The 19499-nt window shown below is 61.1% G+C and overlaps 3 protein-coding genes across 3 annotated transcripts; all 3 read left to right on the top strand.

Annotated features, from left to right (window-relative positions):
* The first annotated feature begins 153 nt into the window (after positions 1–153).
* On the top strand, positions 154–4585 carry LOC116645621 (testisin-like). Its single transcript, XM_032425972.1, has 7 exons — positions 154–233; positions 339–368; positions 457–483; positions 675–840; positions 1569–1852; positions 3790–3944; positions 4245–4585. The coding sequence occupies exons 1-7, from the start codon at positions 167–169 to the stop codon at positions 4485–4487; spliced, it is 972 nt and encodes a 323-aa protein (XP_032281863.1). The 5' UTR covers positions 154–166; the 3' UTR covers positions 4488–4585.
* A 2240-nt stretch (positions 4586–6825) lies between these two features.
* Positions 6826–8662, top strand: LOC116645371 (serine protease 33). Its single transcript, XM_032425502.1, has 6 exons — positions 6826–6871; positions 7242–7274; positions 7384–7546; positions 7640–7911; positions 8148–8317; positions 8504–8662. Exons 1-6 carry the CDS (start codon positions 6826–6828, stop codon positions 8660–8662), a joined length of 843 nt encoding a protein of 280 aa, XP_032281393.1.
* Positions 8663–14649: 5987 nt separating this feature from the next.
* On the top strand, positions 14650–19082 carry ELOB (elongin B). The gene is made up of 4 exons (XM_032425677.1): positions 14650–14724; positions 14880–15014; positions 16142–16247; positions 18915–19082. The coding sequence occupies exons 1-4, from the start codon at positions 14722–14724 to the stop codon at positions 19025–19027; spliced, it is 357 nt and encodes a 118-aa protein (XP_032281568.1). The 5' UTR covers positions 14650–14721; the 3' UTR covers positions 19028–19082.
* Positions 19083–19499: the final 417 nt, after the last annotated feature.

Raw genomic sequence — 19499 nt, 5'->3', positions numbered from 1 at the left:
CCCCCCCCTCCCCCCGCACCCGGAGAGGTCAGCCCGGGGCGAGGCGGGGGGGAGGGGGGAGGTGTGGGCCGGCGTGGCGGGCTCTCCCTCTCCCCCAGGGGGCGCCCAGGCCGGGCCCCCGAGCGGGCGGAAGCAGAGGGGGCGCCACGCGGCGGGAGACGAGGCCATGGGCGCGCGCGTCGGGGCGCTGCTGCTGCTGCAGCTGCTGGTGCGAGCGCAGCTCGGGAGGCAGGGTGAGCTCAGGCGGGGGCCGCGGGCCGGCGTCGGGCTGCTGGGGGGGGGGACGGCTGGGGCGCGCGCAGACCGGGCGGAGCTCACCCTCCCGCCCGCCCCCCCAGAGTTTCAGGATCAGGACCAGCTGTTTGCAGGTAAGGCGCCCAGGACGCGCGCTTCCCCGCGCGGGGCCCCTGAGCCGCAGCGCAGAGGGCGCCTCATCTTCTCCTCTCCTCCGCCCAGGTTTCGAGAACTCGTCGTTGCTCACGTGTAACTGCCGGGCCCCTGGGGGGAGGGGCGGGCGCCCGCGGACCACGTGGGGAGGGTCCCGGGGTCCCCTGGTCCCCCTGCGGCGCGACCCCCGACGCGCGCCCTTCCCCGTCCCGGAAGGGGAGCCCCTTCCCTTCGCGCAGGAGGGCGGGGTCCTGCCGCTCAGCCGCGTGTCCGTCTGTCCGTCCCAGGGCCCTGTGGCCAACGAACCGTTTCGACGCGCGTGGTGGGCGGAAAGGACTCAGAGCTGGGGCGCTGGCCGTGGCAGGGCAGCCTGCGCTTATGGGGCTCCCACCACTGCGGGGCGAGCCTGCTGAACCGCCGCTGGGTGCTCACGGCCGCGCACTGCTTCGAAAAGTGAGTCTGGGGGCCGGCGGCCCACTGATTGGCCGGCCGGGTCTTGTGCGCCCTCTGGGTTCGGATTCTCCTGAGCCCCAGGCCCAGCTGCAGCCACGTGAGGAAAACCTCGTTCCCCTTCTTCTAGAACGTGCTTCAGAACCTTCGCACGCACTTTTGTGTCGTGTTCTTTTCTTTTTTTTTTTTAAAGATTTTTTAGATTTATTTTCTGACAGAGAGAGACACAGCGAGAGAGGGAACACAAGCGGGGGGAGTGGGAGAGGGAGAAGCAGGCTTCCCGCTGAGCAGGGATCCCGATGCGGGGCCGATCCCAGGACCCCGGGATCATGACCCGAGCCGAAGGCAGACGCTCAACGACTGAGCCACCCAGGCGCCCCGTGTCGTGTTCTTTTCTGTCTTCTTTTCTCCCCAGATGGCAGCACCAGGCGTCCCCTTCCTCGTCCCACGTCCGGGTGGAGGCGTACCAGGGGGTGGAAGGAGGTGGGGAAGTGCTGGGCACAGAGCCTGGCCTGTGGCGAAGGTGGTGGTGGAGTTTTCCACCTGCTCTGGTCCTGTGCATCTGTTCATTGTTTTTTTAGGACAGCTGTGGGAGGTGACAGGCTGGCTAAGTGACTGGCCAGATCAGGCCCCAGGGGGAGGCACCCTGCTGCCCCCAGTCCCCAAGACATCAGGTGTGTTCCGGCCGGGCCTCCTCTAAAGACCCCTGCCTGCTCTATCGTCCCTGCCAGGCACAGTGATCCCTTCGAGTGGTCGGTCCAGTTCGGGGAGCTGTCTGCCTCGCCGTCTCTCTGGAATCTGCAGGCCTACTACAACCGGTACAGTGTGGAGGAGATCATTTTGAGCCCCATGTACCTGGGGGCTTCATCCTATGACATCGCCCTGCTGAAGCTGTCCTCCTCTGTCACCTACAATAAGTACATCCAGCCCATCTGTGTTCTGACCTCCTCTTCCGAGTTCCAGAACCGGACCGACTGCTGGGTGACCGGCTGGGGGGACATCCAAGAAGATCAGGGTGAGGCTGGGGGCAGGGGGGCGGGGCGGGGGGGCCTCACGCTCCACCATCTGTTGCATCCGCACCTGGGTCTGTGCGCAGCTGGGGCCGCTCAGCACTGTCTCCTCACCTGCTGTCCGCTCCTGCTCCCCCTGGAACGGACAGACTTCTGTCCTCACAGCCGCTTCCCTCTCCGTTCCAGAGACTGTGAGCCAGGAGCCGCAGTGAGAGGGAGCCCAGCTGGGCCCGGGCCTGCACCCCCCAGACTGCAGCGGTGCTGGGGTTGTGGGAGGGCCTCAGAAGGCCTTGGGCCAAGCCTTCTTTCCACCTCAGCACGGGTGCTCACCCAGCCCCCAGCCATCCTGACCCTGGCTCTCCCACACCTTCTCCGTCTACCTGCCTTGCTTCCTTGCCTGGAGCACTGAGCCCATTACTCCGTCCTGGCAATTTCAAGCCATCCGTAATCCTTGGCTCCCCACCCCGCTGTCTGGGGGTCCTTGGGCCAGCATGAAGTGCCACCTGCATATCTCTCGCCATGAATTCCCCGAAACTGCTGGGCACAGCCTCCCCAGAGGTGCCCTGGGCCTGGACTGCCCCCCACACTGCTCCCTGGCCCGGCCCACTCCTGCAGCACCCCTTCCCACAGCAGCAACAGCAGAGAAAGCTCCCGGCGTGCGTGCTCTGTGCCTGGCTCTGTTCTGGGCTCTCGAGACTGAGGAATGAGCAGGGTGAGGTCTCTCTTCCTTCTGGACCTCACCTCTGAATGAGGCTGGGAACATTTTTATACCAGCTTTATAGATGAGGAAAGTGAGAGAGGCGGGGAAATTGCCCGAAGGCCCCTGAAAGAGTCAGTGGAGAGGCTAGGGCTCACTGGCCAAGAGGGTAATGTGTCCTTAAGGTCACACATCTGGAATTGGCGGGGGGGGGGGGGGGGGGGGGTAGAGAAATCAACACTAAATCAACACTAGCCCTGCCTTCCTCTAGAGTTGGGGTCCTTTCCATTTCCTGGAAGGAGCTGGATAAAGTGTCCCTACCACACAACTCTTCTGGCCCAAAGGGCCGAATGGGTGTGAGCCAAGGGGCCCAGTCAGCAGACTCCCTGACCCCGGGCCGACAGGTAGTCCCGTCCAGCCCCAAGCTCCCCCTCATTCTGGCAGGTAGGAGGTGACGTTTGGACCCCACCGTCGTGCAGGTGTAAAGCTTAGCTCGGCCACGTGCTGGCTCGGAGACCTGGGGCAAGGCATCGCGCAGCGCTGTGCCTCGGCCGCCTCGTGGGTAGCTGGGGGTCATGATCGCTCCCACCTGCTAGGGCGGCTCGGAGGTTTGAAGCGGTTCATGCGGGAGGGTGGCAGGGTGCGGGGCTGACAGGAGGCTCTACCCTCACGGCGGCTCTGGGTGTTAGCCTTGTGGCCGGCCCCTGGCTCAGCTGTGGCTCGGCCTGAGGAATTGAACGGATTTGGGTTCACAGCAGGCTCGGGCACTTCCCTGGTGCTCTGCGGGGCCCCGGGGGGTGGGGTGGAGGGAGGGACGGGAAGGACAGTCCTCCCCCGAATCTTTCCTTACCTGAAAGAGGGTCGTGGTGGCACTGTGTCCTCTGAGGGCCCCGGAGCCCTGAGAGCTCATCCTGCCGCTCTGGAAGGCCCCGGCTGGGTGAGGAGAGGAAAGCCGCGGGCTGCCCCAGCTGCTCAGACCACTGAGCCTCCCGCGGCTCAGCTGTGCGGGCCCCGCCCCCTGGGCGTGTGCCGGGGCTGCTGGCTGGCTCGGGAGGACTGCCCTCTGCCTGCTGGGGTGGGTGGGGAACGCCAGATCTCAGGAATGGGCTCTGGCAGCCTGCCATCACCCACAGTGTGCTGGGTGCTGGCCCCAGGGACCCTCTCCCCCAGCCCGTGGCCTGTTCCTCCTGACCAGATGACAGAGGAGAGGCTCAGGGGGCCATCTTTCTCTGCCCCCCACTGCAGTGCTGCCATCCCCCTACATCCTCCAGGAAGTGCAGGTCGGCATCATAAACACTGCCATCTGTAACTACCTCTACACACAGCCTGCTTTCCGCCTTGACATCTGGGGAGACATGATTTGTGCCGGCCATGTCCAAGGTGGCAAGGACGCCTGCTTCGTGAGTGTCCCTCCCCAGCCCAACCAGGGGCTTCTGGGGCCTGGCAGCCCCCCACCCCAGCCCCAGGCCTGAGAGTCACCTGTATCCCTGTACTTCATTTGGTCCTTGTGTCCACCCCAGAGAGTAGACACTATTGCCCCACTTTGCAGATGCAGAAACTAAGGCTTGTTCACTTCCGGGGTGGGGGGTGGGATTTGCACCCAGTCTGCCCAGCTCCCCACAGCCCCCCCTGCTGTCCCCGCCTCTCCACTGGCCCCTCGGGCCCCGCCCCAGGCCTGGCTCACCCGTGCTGCTCCCCAGGGTGACTCAGGTGGACCCCTGGCCTGTGAAAAGAAAGGGCTGTGGATTCAGGTTGGAATCGTGAGCTGGGGATCAGGCTGCGGGAGGCCCAACCGGCCGGGTGTTTACACCAACGTCAGTAGGCACTTCAACTGGATCCGGATGCTGTTGGCCCGCAGCCCCGGCGTTCCCAGGCCAGCCCCCTGCCCGCCCCTGCTCCTCCTCCCTCTGCTCTGGCCTGCCTCCCTCCTGCAGCTGGCCTGAGCCCTGCAGAGCCCGGGAGAGTGGGGGGGAGAGTGGGGCCGTCTGCTAAGCCAGCCCCGTCCCCCTGGGTTCCTTTGCTAATAAACACGTTTGCATGTTGGAGTCTGTGCCTTGCAGAGCGTTCTGCGGCCCCGGGGGGCTCCCTGGACACCCAGACACCCCAGCAGCACTCCCTAACTCCTAAATCTTGCTCCAGCGGTCCGCACTATTCAGGTTTGGGGGGCAAGCCACAGGACCCCCTCCGGTTAGTTGAGTCAGAAAGATAATTTATGGGAGGACATTAGAGCCGGCCAGCTCCGCCCTTGAGTTTGCCCACAGAGGTGGCAATGTGTCCCCAGAGTCCCCTGTCACTCTCCAACGAGGCTCTCCAGCTGCCCCAGGGGGAACACCTCTGGCCCCACTGCCACCAAGGCCTCCGGGGGCAGCTGAACCCCAGGTCATAAAAGGTCAGGAGTCTTGGGAGGACAGGAGGGAGCTTCTTTATTCTCCTTGCGTTTTCATCATGTTTGAGTGAGCCAGGCTACCTGGCGGGGCTTGGGCTGACCCAGCTCTTCTTCACAACAGCCTCTTACAGAAGAGGAGCCCGCCCGCAGGGCCTGGAGACTGCAGGGAGAGCGGGTCACAGCCTGGTACCAGACACCTCGGGCTTGAGCAGGGGCCGCAGGGGTCAGTCCTGGGGCTGCCCTCCCTCCATCCCCATGAGAGGTGGGTGCCAAGTTCCCTCTCCCGTAGCCCTTGCCCTCACCCCCAGCCTGCTGCCCTGCTCACCCCATTCACTCGCTCACAGTGCATGCTCTACTCTGGGCACTGTCTGGCCCTCAAGGACCATTATGGGCTGGATGTCTGTGTCCCCTCCAAAATTCATGTTTTGAAGCCCACCCTCCAGCATGACTATATTTAGAGATCGGCCGTTTATGGAAGGGGCCAGGGTTAGGATGGGTCCTGAGAGTGAGTTTCTGATCCCCTAGGCCCCTATAAGAAGAGACGTCAGAGAGCTCTCTCTGCGTCCCAACACCTCTCCCCCCCCGGAGGCAGGGAAGAGGCCGCAGCCGCCTCCGTACCAGGAACAGAGGTCTCAGAATGGGACCCACCGTGCCAGCACCTTGTTCCGGCAGCCTCCAGAACTGTGAGAAATGTTTGTTTCAGTGGCTCAGTCTGGCATTCTGTTCTGGCAGCCGGGGCCAAGATAGACACTCAGACCCCACCTCACAGAGAGGAGGCGAGCAGCCGTGAGTCAGGCCTCCTCCATCACATGTCACCGCACACAGTGACATGCCCGGGACGGAGTTATGGCCGGGCAGGAAGGCGCTCCAGGAGGCCGGGGCGGAGCAGAGTTGACCAGGCAGAAAGGAGCTCCAGAGCCTTCTGGGTGGTGGACACAGTCCAGGCCCACCCCTCTGCCGACCCTTGTTCCCAGCATCTACCAGCTTCACCGAGGCTAGCAGCCTCGTTGTCCTGGCCACACCGAATTCAAGAGAGGACCGTTCCCCAAGGTCAAGTCCGCTTCTGCTTCTGGTCAAGCAAGGAGTGCTGGCGGCTTTCAACCAGCCATCCCCCACTTTGAATTAGTGCAGAGCGGGATCTGGGTGCGGCTCCGTGGGGGCGGCCGTGCTGGGATTTCTGGACAGAACAGTAGTGTTCACAAGCTCCGTGACCAGCACTAACAGGAGCCAGGAGCTAGGATCAGGTTCAGAGATGAGCTGCCAAGGATTCTCCAGAGCTTCCTGGCCTGACCGCAGCCCTCCGCCCCCGCCCTTGGCTGCCTGAGTGCAGGCTCCCACCCCCAGCTCTCAGCACCGTGGCCCAAGTCAGGTGTCCTTTGACAAACCCAGGTGTCCCTTTCCTGCCACCTCAAAAGTGCTGCTCAAAGCATCTTTGTTTGAGGCCCCGCCCTGGCTCCTTAATCACCCCGTGGCGAGGCCCCCACCCCCTCTGGCCCTTTAAGCCCCCAGGCCCTCCCCCTGCCCAGTCAGCAGGGAGGGCACAAGCCACGCGGGTGAGAGCAGGGTGCAGGGGCCTCTAGGGCAGGAGGGGGCGGCTGGCAGGCAATGGAACTAGGTGGTGGCCAGGGGCCAGGCTCCAGGGCTCCTGTGGACGCCCAGGGTGCTCAAATCTCGCAGGGGTTGGGGGGACAGCCATAGTCGCTGGGATGTGGGCAGAGGGAAGCGCATAGAACCTGGGCCCCCGGGGATAGGTCCAGGACCAACCGGGGGCTGAGGGAAGACAGAGGGCCTCTGGGGCCTGGGCTAGGACCCTCCTCTCGTCTCCTTGCAGGCTCTGACCAGAGTCCCCACCCTGAGCTGTGCTGCCCTTAACCAGGCCCAGCCCTGAAGACACAATGAGGGGGCCTTCCTGCCTCTGGGTCTTGCTCCTACTGCTGCTGGGTGAGTGGGGGGCAGGGGCTGGGGGGTTCCCAGATGCCCCATCATACCCCTCTCTGGCCTGGTTCCCCTAGAGCACTCCGGGGCACCCTAACCTTGGCTTCACCGGTTCAGCTTCTCCCCGTCACTGACCGTGGGCCCTCCAAGCTCCGATGTGCCCGTGTGTGTCCGAGGTGTGAGTCCCCACCTCACACTGCCCTGGGGAGGGTTAAAGTGGGTAACCAGGCCAACGTGTTGATTGCACAAAAGCCTGGCACCAGGTCAGTGCGACAAGTATGTTTCACCCTCCTTCCTAATCTCTGACATCCCTCCCCCTCACCCGGTATCTGACACCAAGGCCATAATCCAGTGCCTTCCCTGCTTCCTCCTGCAGGAGCTGCTGGGACAGGGACGCTGGAGTCTGCAGGTAAGGAGGCCTCAGAGTCCCTGACGTTGGCCCTGTGTCTCCCGGACCCCACCCACATCCCAGGCCCCCAGTCTTCCGCCCTCCCTCGCGCCCCCCTTGTCCCCTGCAGCCTGCGGGCAGCCCCAGGTGTCGAGTCGGATCGTGGGGGGCCGGGACGCCCGGGACGGACAGTGGCCGTGGCAGGCGAGCATCCAGCACCGCGGGGCGCACGTGTGCGGGGGCTCGCTCATCGCCCCCCAGTGGGTGCTGACCGCAGCGCACTGCTTCCCCAGGTCAGCGGAAGGGCGGGGGGCGCGGGGCCCAGGGACAGGGGGCAGGTGTGGCGGGCCCGGGAGCCGTGAGCAGCGTCGCCCCCTGTCGCGCAGGCCGACGCTGCCGTCCGAGTACCGCGTGCGCCTCGGGGCGCTGCACCTGGGCCCCGCCTCGCCTCGCGCGCTCTCGGCGCCGGTGCGCAGGGTGCTGCTGCCCCCGGACTACTCCGAGGACCGCGCCCGCGGCGACCTGGCGCTGCTGCAGCTGCGCCGCCCGGTGCCCCTGAGCGCCCGCATCCAGCCCGTCTGCCTGCCCGAGCCCGGGGCGCGCCCGCCCCCCGGCACACCGTGCTGGGTCACCGGCTGGGGCAGCCTGCGGCCGGGAGGTGAGGCGGGGGGGCGGGGCCCAGGGGCCCGGCCGGGAGGGACGCGGGATCCCTCTCCACCTCCCTCTGACCGGGAAGGCTAGCGCCGCGCTGTCGCAGTCCGGGGCTCAGCGCGACCTCCGGGGACCCAATCCTCTTCCTCCCAGTCAGACCAGCGAGTCCTGCCTGGCCCGGCGGGTCAGGCTTCTCAGCCCCTGCCTCTCCCAGCTCTCAGAAGCCCCCCTTCCCCCCCCCAGTGCCACTTCCAGACTGGCGACCTCTGCAGGGAGTAAGGGTGCCGCTGCTGGATGCGCGCACCTGTGACCATCTCTACCACGTGGGCACCGACGTGCCGGGCGCGGAGCACATAGTGCTGCCCGGAAACCTGTGTGCCGGCTACGTCCAGGGCCGCAAAGACGCCTGTCAGGTGCGGGAAGCTGCCTGGACCCCTGGAGTCTAGGTCCTGTGTCCAGCACCCGCCCTCCCTCCTTGGAACCCAGGGGCCGTACATCCTGTCCCCTAACCCAGAGGCACTGCCTTAGGGACTGGGGTCCTGGCACTGCCATCCCAAATCTTCAAAGGGCTGAGACCTAAGCTTGCCTTTCTCCTGCAGGGTGACTCTGGGGGACCCCTGACCTGCGTGAGATCCGGGCGCTGGGTCCTGGTGGGCGTGGTGAGCTGGGGCAAGGGCTGTGCCCTGCCCAACCGTCCAGGGGTCTACACCAATGTGGCCGCTTACAGCCCCTGGATTCAGGCTCACCTTAGCCTCTAATGCAGGAACACTGACCTGGAGCCAGAGGCTGGGGTCCCTCTGAGGACCTGCCCATTCCCCACACCTTGCCCCTTCCAACTTGAGGCTCACAGGACTTATAAAGCTAAGGTGTCATCCATCTGTCCATCCCTGCCTCCTCCATAGGGCTCACCAAGCCCTAGCCGCCAACCCTCCTCCAGGAGTCTCCCATTTGGGGGAGCGGGGGGCGGGGAGCTGTCTCACAATCCCTCCCGCCCCCCTCCCCTCCTTCTCATATTTACCCTTCTCAGCTTCAGCGGGGGGCTGGGCCTGGGTCCCCAGAGACAGGCAAGCCAGCTGGTGCCCGGTCTGGCCTGTGGGCCCCCTTTCTCAGGAGGAAGTCAGGGAGCTTCCAAGTGTGAGAGGGATTCAGCCCCAGGGAGATGCTTCTCCATTGCTGGCTTTGAAGATGGAGCGGCCTCCAGGAGCTGAGGGCAGCCCCCAGCTGACAGCCAGCAGGGAAGCCCCTCACTGCTACAACAGCAAGGAGCTGAATGAGCCTGGGACCCAGCTCCCCCTGGCCTCCAGATGAGAGCCCCACCAGGCCGCCCCACAGGCCAAGCCCTTGAGCCCGGTGGAGCCCACCCAGACTTCTGGCCCACAGAGTTGTGATTTAATAAATTTGGGTGGTTGTAGGCTGCTATGTTGGTGGTCGTTTACTACAGAGCAATAGAAAACGAATCTAGGGCGCCTGGGTGGCTCAGTCGTTAGGCGTCTGTCTTCAGCTCAGGTCATGATCCCAGGGTCCTGGGATCGAGCCCCGCTTCGGGCTCCCTGCTCCACCGGAAGCCTGCTTCTCCCTCTCCCACTCCCCCTGCTTGTGTTCCCTCTCTCGCTGTGTCTCTGTCAAATAAATAAAATCTTTAAAAAAAATAAATAAAAGAAAACGAATCTAGATCTTGCCCCACTGCAGTGGAGATGCCCCCAGGGTCTGGGTGGGTGAGCCCTAGGCTCTAATAAGGCTCAGGAGCCTGGAGCACCTGGCATCATGCCCTCAACCCAGGAGGGGCCGGGAGCCCCCAGACAGGCCTGGCCAGAGCTTCTGCTGTGCTTGTTTCTGTGGTTACAGCCATCCTCACTAGGGAAAGTCTGGGGCTGTGTCCCAGCTGTGGCAAGGGGCCCACAGACCCAGGACCCGCCCCACACCTGCATCTGGAAACTAGCTTAGGCCCCTTGCAGCTCCCTGCCCACATTTGCGTGCCTGGGACCCGGTTCCTGTCCCCTCCCTGCCATCTGCTCATCCCCAGGCCGAAGACCATCCATCCCAATAGATACAGCTCAGTGTCTAGAACTGCAGAAGGAACAAGAAACTGAACAAAACCTGGAAACCCCAAAGCCTAATCTTTGAGGCTAACAGGGACAGTGGGGGCAGGGGGCATGGGGGAGGACATCATCAAAGGTGCAGCCCCAGGGGCAGGCCTGAGGCTCGCCTCCACCCTTCCCTCCCAGGAGAGAAGGTAGCCGCACCCCCAGTGGTCGCTGCCGGGCTGAGCCAGGCAGGCAGGGTGGGCCCACAGACTCGGGCCACGACGGAGCTCCAGACTGCTTTCTCCCCCTGGCTGAGGGCCATCCATCTGGGGAAGCACTTCGCTGTCCTTGGGGGATGGTTATCGGGGAGCAGGGTGCCCAGAACGTGGCATGGCCATGGGCACATCAGCAAGGGGACCCTGGTGGCCCCTGCTGGTTGATGCCATCCTCGCTCCCTCCCTCAGCCTGGGGCCAGCTAAGGGACCTTCCCCAGGACGCCTCCCGAGGCACTGAGATGGGCACAAGCCAGTCTGCCTGGGAGCCAGTCTGCCTCAGCCTTGGACCTGCTGTGATTTGAGTAATGGGTCCCCATTCAGAGAGCCCTGTTTTCAGAAGTATAACCTGGGAGTTAAACAGGGGAGTCTGGAACTGGAGGGACAGGAGCTGGGCCTGGAAGGGAAGGGTCAGCAAATGAGAAGAAATCAGCTGCTCCTCATCAAGCCCTTACCAGATGCCACGCGGAGGGCTTTGTTGCACCACCTCGTGGGATCCTCACCTGACACCCATTTCTCAGATGAGAAAGCTAAGACTCAAAGCCACGCAGCTGGTAGATGGTAGGCTGAGATTCCCGCCCAGGTGGTCTGATTCTGGAGGCAGCTGGAATGATGGAGGGGAGATTACAATCCCCTTTACTCTCTCCCCTCGCTTCCCGCCAGTGCAGGGCTCTGGGCTCCCCTTCCCCCAGCGCCTTCCTGGTGTGCCAGCCTTGTGAGACTGGGCAAGTTGCATCTCCTCGCCCAGCAGGCTCAGGGACACGCCCCCCCGTGCTGGTGGTCCCGTCTGTCAGCAAGGTCAGTGGGGGCGCGGGGGGGGGGGCGGTGACGTGGCCCTGCATCAGCCACGGCTATACGCCCTGCCAGGTGACAGGTCGGGAGACCGTGCCGCGGGGAGGGGAGCACCAGGTTGGCGGGGTTGGTCCTGGGAAGTCCAGGCATGGGGGACGCTGGGCTCTTCTCTAAGGCAGGCGGGCATTTCCTAGCTGCCCAACTGCTCTGGCTGGGGATGCTGCAACCAGATGGCCTAGCCGCTCCCAAGAGTACTGACTTGACCTCGGTTTCCCCTTCTGTCCTCTGAATGGATGCCACGCACCCTGTCGTGGCTGCTGGGAGGGCTGAGGCCCTCACGCTCCTGCCTACTGAGCACGGCTACTGTGCCCTGTGCGAGCACGCTCTCAGCTGCTCCCAGAACACACACGAGGTGTTCTCGTTTTCACTTTCACCGGTGGGGAAACAGGCCCAGAGAGGTTAAGTGGTGTGCCCTAAGGCCCACAGCTGGTAAGACGTGGAACCAGGTCGAAGCTGGGCAGCTGACTCAAACTCCACACTGAGTTGTGAACCTTCCCTTGCGGAGATGAAAGTAGTAAAACCCCTACAAATGAGAGGTACACCAGTAACTATCAGTCGTGATAATTACTATCTAGTCATCGATGCTTTAAAAAAAAAAAAAAAAAGGAGGGGAAGGCCCACCAGGCCGAGACCCTGCAGGCTTAGTTTGGAGGCCAGGGAAGGGTCCCTGGCACGAGTGCCCGGTCATTGAGGCCCAAGGGCAGAAAGGGCCCAGCCAGCCTTCCTGTGCAGAGAACTGAGAGCAGCCGGCCAGCCAGTTCACCCACCATCCTGAGACTCCCACTCTGTCTGTCATGGCTCCCAGGAGGGCAGACCTGCACCCAGTGAGACCACAGAGCCAGGGGCTGTGGGGGGGTCAGCCCCTACTCCCCCTCCATTCCCTCTTGACCCCATTCCCACTGCACTCACAATTACACCAAGGCCTGCAGTCACCTCCTACAACTGGCCCACCAAGTGGATGGTACCGTGGGGCTCAGAGAGACACCCTGAGGGGAAGGACTCCTGTTGGGCAGGCCCCCCACCCTACTCGCCACCTTCCCTAGTCTGGGTGACCTCTAACAGCAGAGACCGCTGTAAGCAGACTCCCGTCATTACCCAAACCCCAGCACTGTGCGGTGCGTCCATTAGCTCATCAGTGCCCCCCAAATGCCATATGGAGTCCAATTGTGTATCCCCTGCATGGATGGGAAAACAGGTGGAGGCTCAGTGCCTCGCCTAAGATCATAGTCAATAAGCTGATGTTGGAACTCAGATGGTCTGCTGGAGGGTGGGTGGAGACAGGAATGATCCTCGGAGGGATGGAGTATGGGCCCACTCAGGATGACTCCTGGTAGGCATCCTGAGCTGTGACACCGGCCAGGACAGACCTAATAAGGCAGGTGTCTATGTGGCAATAGTGCACACATTCAGGACAATGGGCCAGGGTGCAGCTGGGCCAGAACATCGTGCGGGAAGAGGAGGCCCCTCTTTTCCCTACACCCCTGGACTCCATCTTTACCTGCCTCATTCTGGAAAGTTGGCTGGATGCCTCTGAGAACCTCCTTGGCCCCCATGGGCCACACCCCTCCCCTGCCGCACGCTCTCCTTCCTCAGCAGTACAGGATCTAAAGCCTCCAAATCTCTGTACACAAAGATGCTGAGATTAAGATGGAAATCTTCGGCCTGAGCCAAGGACTCTCCGCACCAGTGACTCGTCCACCGCCTCCTGACTCAGGTGACGAAGCAGCGGTGGAGGTCAGCCAGGGGCGGGAGAGTTAGCGGGGAGCCAGGGCTGCCGAGGCTCAGGGAGAGAAGATTCACAGGAGGGGAGAGGACTTCAGGGAGCTCTGGAGGAGGCAGAGACTAGAAGTCAAAAATAACAATAATTACGGTTACGGTTTTAGAAACACCTACTGAGTACCAATTCTTGATGAAAATCTACAAACTTTACAAACAGCTGTTCTCTCATCTTAAAGAAGATAAAACGACTTTCATGAGGTTAACCGCCCAAAGCTGCACAGGCAGGGCCGGGACCAAGTATTTGAATCCCCGGTGGTCTGAGCACGCAGCCCGCCCTGTGAAAATTAGTGAAAGGAAACCTCGTTTAGAACGCAGGCGCGGGGCCAGCAGGGGGCGCTCTCAGCCCTCTCGCTCCTCAATTGCAGCCCCAAGGGGAAGAGTCGCACCTGGCAGGTGCATGCTACTTTACTACCCCAGCAGGAGGAAGGCAACAGCCCAGCCAATGAAAAGCCGCTATTAGAACTCACTTTATTCCAAAGAACTTTTTGTTTATAATAGCCCTCCCAGTTTCCCCTTTCCTCTATATGAGAGTTTCTCTCCTTTGTTCTACGGACTTGCCTATGGCTTTGCTGTAGCTTGCTCGTCCTGGCTTATAATTCTCTGCTTTCCCCACATAAGCCCAGTTTTGCTGGTAAAATAACTTGGCAGTTTTATTTTCTTAAGGTTAATAGTCGTTAGTGACCAGCTCGATTCAGGGCCAAGGCAGCAGCATCTTCAGATTGTGCCCACTCTGAAGAATTGTCAAATTGCAACCCCCAACATCGGCAGCACTGTTTGGCATCCAGGGCCATCCACCGGCTCACTGGGTGCCCCGGCATGTCTGACACATGCCATCAGCGACCCAGCTGAGGCTCTCTCCCTCCCAGTACTGGCTATGCAAGAGAAAAAAACCTCTTTCCCTCCCTCCAATGTAACTGCAACCTGGGGCAAGGCAGGACAGTGTCCCCACACCCAAGAAGTAAGGCCTAGACTGTTGGTAGGGAAACCCCATAGAAAGGCAGCCAGCCCGGGAAACCAAGTCTACAGGCCCTTCCAGAGCCCGAGGCTCTGGCAGGCAGCGAGGGGGGCAGCTGCCCAAGCCCCTGGGCTGGGGGACTCCTCCTTCCTCCTCACCCTGGGGAGTGAGCACCAACTTTGGCAGAGCCTTATGGCATTTTTTAAAAGATTTTGTCAGAGCACAAGCATGGGGAGCAGCAGGCAGAGGGAGAAGCAGACTCCCTGCTGAGCAAGGAGCCCGACGTGGGGCTCCATCCCAGGAACTCCGGGATCAGCCTGAGCTGCAGGCAGAGGCTTCACCCGCTGAGGCATGCCGAGCCTTACGGCGTTTTCCCTGGGAGTTCTCCCCGCACACTCACTAACACCCAGGGCAGCTTCCTGGGGTCCTTCCCGGCCACAAAGCCCAGCCAAGGCTGGGCGTGGAAATGAGGACAGCCCACCCACGGGGGCAGCCGGAAGGTCCAGAATTATCACCCCCTCAAAACGGAGGCCAGGGAGCCCCTCAATTATGAGCCGACCTTCACTGACCCTCCCTGGGATGTGGGGGTACTCTACACTCGCCAGATCAGCTCCCAACGTTCCCCCCTCAGAGGGCCGAGCCTGCACCCAGACCATCCCCTGACTGCAACAGGGGCGCCTCAGCTTTGCCACTCCCAAGATGGCGCCGCCACCTGCCGCGCCGGGCCCCTGCCCCACGCCCACCACGCCACGGCGCCGAGATGGCGGCCGGACACGCAGTCGGATGGAGTGGCAGGCGCATCACTTAAAATGGCGGCGGCGGGGGGGGCGGGGCCGCCGGGCGCGAGGCACGCTGGGGCGGGGCGCGCGGGCTGCCGGGAACGGGGCGGAACGCGGCCGCGCCGGCGCGTCGAGGGGGGACAGGCAGCCGCCGCGATGGTGAGCGGGCGCGGGGGGAGGGGCGGCGGGCCGGGGCCGGCGGGGGGCCGCGGGGGGCAGCGGGCCGCGCGGGGCTGGGGGTGGGGGCGGTCAGCGGCGGGGGCGGGGGAAGCTGGGCTCTGGGCTCCGCGCTCACGCCGGCCCGCCGCCCCCAGGACGTGTTCCTCATGATCCGGCGCCACAAGACCACCATCTTCACGGACGCCAAGGAGTCGAGCACTGTGTTCGAGCTGAAGCGCATCGTCGAGGGCATCCTCAAGCGGCCGCCCGACGAGCAGCGGCTGTACAAGGTGCGGCCCCGGGCGGGCGGGGGCGGGGGCGGGCGCTGCGGGGCGGCCGCGTCGTTGGTGTAAACAGTGGCCGGAACTCCCCCGCGTGGAGGCGAGGCGGCGCCGGTGCTCGGTGGAGGGGCGGCCCCGGGGGGCGCGCGGGGGGCCCCGGGCGCTTCTTGGGGGGCCGGCGGCGTGTCTCATCCTCGCGGCGGCGGGCTGGGGAAACTGAGGCTGGGCGAGGTGACCGTTCAGCCCAAGGTCAGCGGCAGAGCCGGGGTTTGAACCCCGTTGCCCTTAGTGCCCCGCGGGCCCGTCAGAAGCGCACCCTGTCATCCCCACTCCTTACTACCGACAAGAGGAGGGTGTCGGGGTGAGTAGCGGCCCAGCAGGCCACCACCCAACGAGCGCATTACTCCCCAAGCTCCTGCCGATGCTCTGAAAGTTCGTCCTTCCCCTTCAAACCAACTGAAATTATGTAGCGAAAATGGCTTGGGGCTTTGTGTTTTCATGGGGGAGTCCGTCCTCTTGGCCCAATTCAGGTGTCCAGCAGCATGGAGCCCTTCACCTAAGTGCACTGGTCTCATTCTCGCTGGAAACCGGGAAACTGTTTTTTCCTTCCAAACTGAGCCTCTCTCTGTTAGTCTCTGGAAGCCTTTTATGCCGTGCGTCCGGGGAGGCTTCCCTGCTGCCTGTGCTCCTTCCATGTACTGTATTCCGTGCTTTCTGGGTCTGCTTCACTCACTGAAACCTCCTGGCTGCCCTACAAGTTGGGAATTCCAGTAATTCCCATCTTACAGATAAACTGCCCATCAAAAAGATCAACCGCTTTGTCCAAGGTGGCAGAGCTGGGATTCAAATCAGGTCTACCAGTGGACAGACTGGGTCACTGACTCTTGAAATTAGAATCACCTGGAGCCTTGGGAGGGGAAAACGAGATTCCAGAGCTCTACTCTGAGAGGTTCTGATTTGGAAAGTCTTGTGTAGCCCTGGAAATTGTGTTTGATACGTTCTGGGGGTGGTCCTGGGCCCCACTTGGGGCCATCTATCTTTCTTCTTCTGACTTTCAGGGTAGTTGCTGACCAGGGAAGTCTGGGACTCACCCCTCCCGGGGCCTCTCCCAACACCCTGCCTGCCTCTCTCCTCAGGATGACCAGCTTCTGGATGACGGCAAGACACTGGGAGAGTGTGGCTTCACCAGTCAGACAGCACGGCCGCAGGCCCCAGCCACTGTAGGGCTGGCCTTTCGAGCAGGTGAGCGGGGCGGCCAGGCCGGGTGAAACAGCCAAAGAAAGGGGTCACTGGGGAGCCTCCTGTTCCTCCTCCCAGCCTCCAGGGCAGTGGCTTCCTAGTCCACAAAGCGCAGGCAGTATCTTGTGTATTTGTTTCCCCACAAAGGAAAAAAAAAGCAGAGGAGATGCTTGTAGAAATTGAAGCCTATTTCATGAAGGATTGAAATATCCCTAATCACTATACCAGCTTCTGTTTAAAGGTCTTAGTGAGTACTGGGTCCTGTGCTTTGCATTTTATTTCTTGTTCCATTTAATACTTGGTACCCCGAGAGGGAAGTATGGCTATCCCCACTTTGAAGTCGTGGAAACTGAGGCTTGCTGGCAGTCATGTGGGGAGCTACGGTTCACATGCAGACTGCTGGGACCTTGCTTGAGCTGGGCACCATGCCAGGCAGTCTTTGTGGGGCATCACTTAATCTCCCAGCATCTCTGTGCATGCCACACGTGTGTTGTGCCCATTTTAAGGATGAGTAACTGAGCCTGGGGAAATTAGGTCACTTGCTGGGACTGCCAGATCCAGAATTCATGTCCAGTCCCTGTGCGCTCATGAACCGCATGCCCCCTGCCCAGTGCTTAGAAACCCAAGGGTGGGGGTGGTTCACTGCTCTCCTTCCCCCAAGAGAAAGAGAGGTTTGAATTTTATTGTCTCTAGAAACTTGAACAGGGGTTGTAGTGTGTTCAAGTTGTGTGGAGTAAACTCGGTTGATAAGTAATGATTTTTCTGGCTTCTTGTGACAAAAAGTGTAGTGAAGTTGAGGAGGGAGTGTACAGCCTTAGCCACACTTCTAAATTTCATGAGGATCACTGTGCCAGGCCTCAGCAGCCATGTCCTTGGGTGGCTGCTTCACGCTGCTGCCTGCCCCCCGCCCCCCCCCCCCCCCCCCGTCCTGCTGGCTGGAGTTCCCATCTCCATAGAGGCGTGTGACACTTAGGCCAGCCTCACAGGCGGTGTGAGCCCCCACGGGCCCCAAGCCTTGGCCTGAGGGTGCTCAGGAAATGGAAATCTTAAGGGCCTTCATGTGGGTCTCCTCTGACCCTTTCAGTAGTACTAAGGTAGGTGCACAGCTGGTGCAGACTTTACACAGGTTAGGCCCTGTACAGGGGTACCCTTCTGAGGGGGCAGGTGAGGACTGAAAGCACATCTCCCATTCTGCTTCCTAAGCCAAGGCTTGGCTACATTCTCCTGGAGGATGTAGTCCTTCCTCTTAAAGGCAGTCTCCTGTAGGCTTGCAGAGACTCTTGGAAGATGTCAGCAGGCCTATTTTGTTGATGAAAAAAATAACACAGGGAGGGGATTTGTTTTTCCCCATGACCCCAGTTAGGGCATTGAATGTGGGGGTGAGTAGACCCTAGGTGGCATCACCACTGGGGCAGGTGATTGCTGTCTTGATGGAGGACACAGTATGGACTGGACTGGCTGTTCTTTGTTCCTCCCTTGGGCTGCTTTTGTTGCAAAAATGCACTTCTGTGTGGGTAGTTGTTTTCCTTATAGAGTTTTTGGAAGAGCAACACAGAACTTAACCCACCCCCCAAACTGGCTACTCAGTCAAATCAAGTGTTAAATAGCATTGTCCAGACTTAACCAAAAACGGGAGAAATGATGAAGGCAAGAATTGTCACTGCAGATTTGTCGTTTTGAAGCTGAATTAGTTAAGCTGAGCCAGGCGTCTTTAAGTTCAGCATTGTGGACATCTGGGGTCAGGTAATTCTGTGTGAGATGTCTTGTGCACTACAGGATGGTTAGCATCTCTGGCCACTATTAGAGATGGCCATCTACCCACTCTGCCAAGTTATGACAACCGAAACTGTTGCCAGACATGGCCAACTTTCCTATGGGGGCCTAATTGGTTGAGAACCCTGAGCCAGGTGGAGAGAAGTCTCCCTGTTGGAAGAAAGTGCAGGAGTAAAGTGAGGAAGTGGGGCTCGTTTGCTTTGTGCTGAGGTGACAGGAACAAGACAGGGCTTTCTGGAGCTGCTGTTGTAGTGGGAGAAGCAGCCTGGTCAAAAGAAATGGCCATTTTGGCTAGAGGTACGTAAATTCTGCTGTAGCAAAGCACAGGTATTGGGATGCAGTGACTGTCTATGTAGGATGGCTGGGGAAGGCTTCTCTGAGGAGTGATGTTTGGGTTGACCACTTGAATGCCCCCAGACAACCAGCCATTCAGAGTGGCAGGCTAGGGACTAGCAAATACAAAGGCTCTGAGGCAGGAAAGAGCTTGATGTGGGGAACACAGGAGACAGGTGGACAAAGGGCAGTGGACTTGGGATCTTATTCAGTGTGATGGGAAGCTATTGGAAGGTTTTAAGCAGGGGAAGGACAGTCTGGTTGAACTTAAAAAATCTGTGTTTAGTAGAGAGGAGGTGTGAATGGAACAAGGAGATGGAGATTCTGGGTGAGGGGAAACAAATGGGCAAGGGTTTGTGCACAGTGTCACCAGTAGGTGTAAAGGGTGAGGAAATGGATGCGGGGGGAATGGGCAGTCCAGGTTGGGCCTGTAGGGGTGGGACTCATATTCTAGTAGGATCATGGAGGAGACTGTGCAGAGGTGGGGATTTGCTCAGAGGACACCAGAAGCTAGATAGAGGTGGCTGCTCCCTCCAGCTCTCCCCACCCACCCCTGTCCACCAGATGAAGCTTTCGAGGCCCTGCGCATCGAGCCCTTCTCCAGCCCACCTGAGCTGCCCGATGTGATGAAGCCACAGGACTCAGGAAGCAGCGCCAATGAACAAGCGGTGCAGTGAGAGGGCCCTGGGCCCGCCCCCAGTGCCCCCCCCCAATAAAAGAGATTTGGGTGTCTGCCTGGTTGCTGCCTTTTTCTGTGCACCCTTCTCCTGACTCAGGCATCACCTTCCCTGGGATGGGTCTGCTCCCCTGCAAGACAACTCCTCACTTTGAGAGACCACAAGCTCTGTGGGCCCAGCTGTCCACCCCCACCCCAGCCTGCCCCTCTGAGCCCACTGGCAGAGGACTGGGAGGAACCTGGAGACCCAAGGTTTGTGGCTTTGTTCCTTTAGTGACTTCCTGCCAGTAGGCAGGCTCCCGGGCAGCTTCTGAGCTAAGGAGAAGCCAGGAGCAAAAGTAAGCTGGAGCCGGGGTATGGGCTTTAGACTGGGCTCCAAGGAGGACCCAAAGCCTAGATCCACCCAACACATGTCCTCTGAGGCCAAGAGAGTGCACTGGGGGAGGGGGAGCAGTGAGAGTAGGAGAACAGCT

Source organism: Phoca vitulina, unplaced genomic scaffold (genome assembly GCF_004348235.1).
Source record: "Phoca vitulina isolate PV1807 unplaced genomic scaffold, GSC_HSeal_1.0 scaffold33, whole genome shotgun sequence".
In the NCBI taxonomy this organism is placed as follows: Eukaryota; Metazoa; Chordata; class Mammalia; order Carnivora; family Phocidae; genus Phoca; species Phoca vitulina.
This window is presented reverse-complemented; position numbering and strand designations above follow the sequence as displayed.

Coding starts and splice junctions, on each gene's coding strand:
- LOC116645621 (XM_032425972.1), top strand. CDS start 167: ATGGGCGCGCGCGTCGGGGCGCTGCTGCTGCTGCAGCTGCTGGTGCGA. Junction 369..456: donor TCAGGACCAGCTGTTTGCAG/GTAAGGCGCCCA, acceptor TCCTCCGCCCAG/GTTTCGAGAACTCGTCGTTG. Junction 841..1,568: donor GCCGCGCACTGCTTCGAAAA/GTGAGTCTGGGG, acceptor CGTCCCTGCCAG/GCACAGTGATCCCTTCGAGT.
- LOC116645371 (XM_032425502.1), top strand. CDS start 6,826: ATGAGGGGGCCTTCCTGCCTCTGGGTCTTGCTCCTACTGCTGCTGG. Junction 6,872..7,241: donor CTTGCTCCTACTGCTGCTGG/GTGAGTGGGGGG, acceptor TTCCTCCTGCAG/GAGCTGCTGGGACAGGGACG. Junction 7,547..7,639: donor GCAGCGCACTGCTTCCCCAG/GTCAGCGGAAGG, acceptor CCTGTCGCGCAG/GCCGACGCTGCCGTCCGAGT.
- ELOB (XM_032425677.1), top strand. Junction 15,015..16,141: donor ACGAGCAGCGGCTGTACAAG/GTGCGGCCCCGG, acceptor CTCTCTCCTCAG/GATGACCAGCTTCTGGATGA. Junction 16,248..18,914: donor AGGGCTGGCCTTTCGAGCAG/GTGAGCGGGGCG, acceptor CCTGTCCACCAG/ATGAAGCTTTCGAGGCCCTG.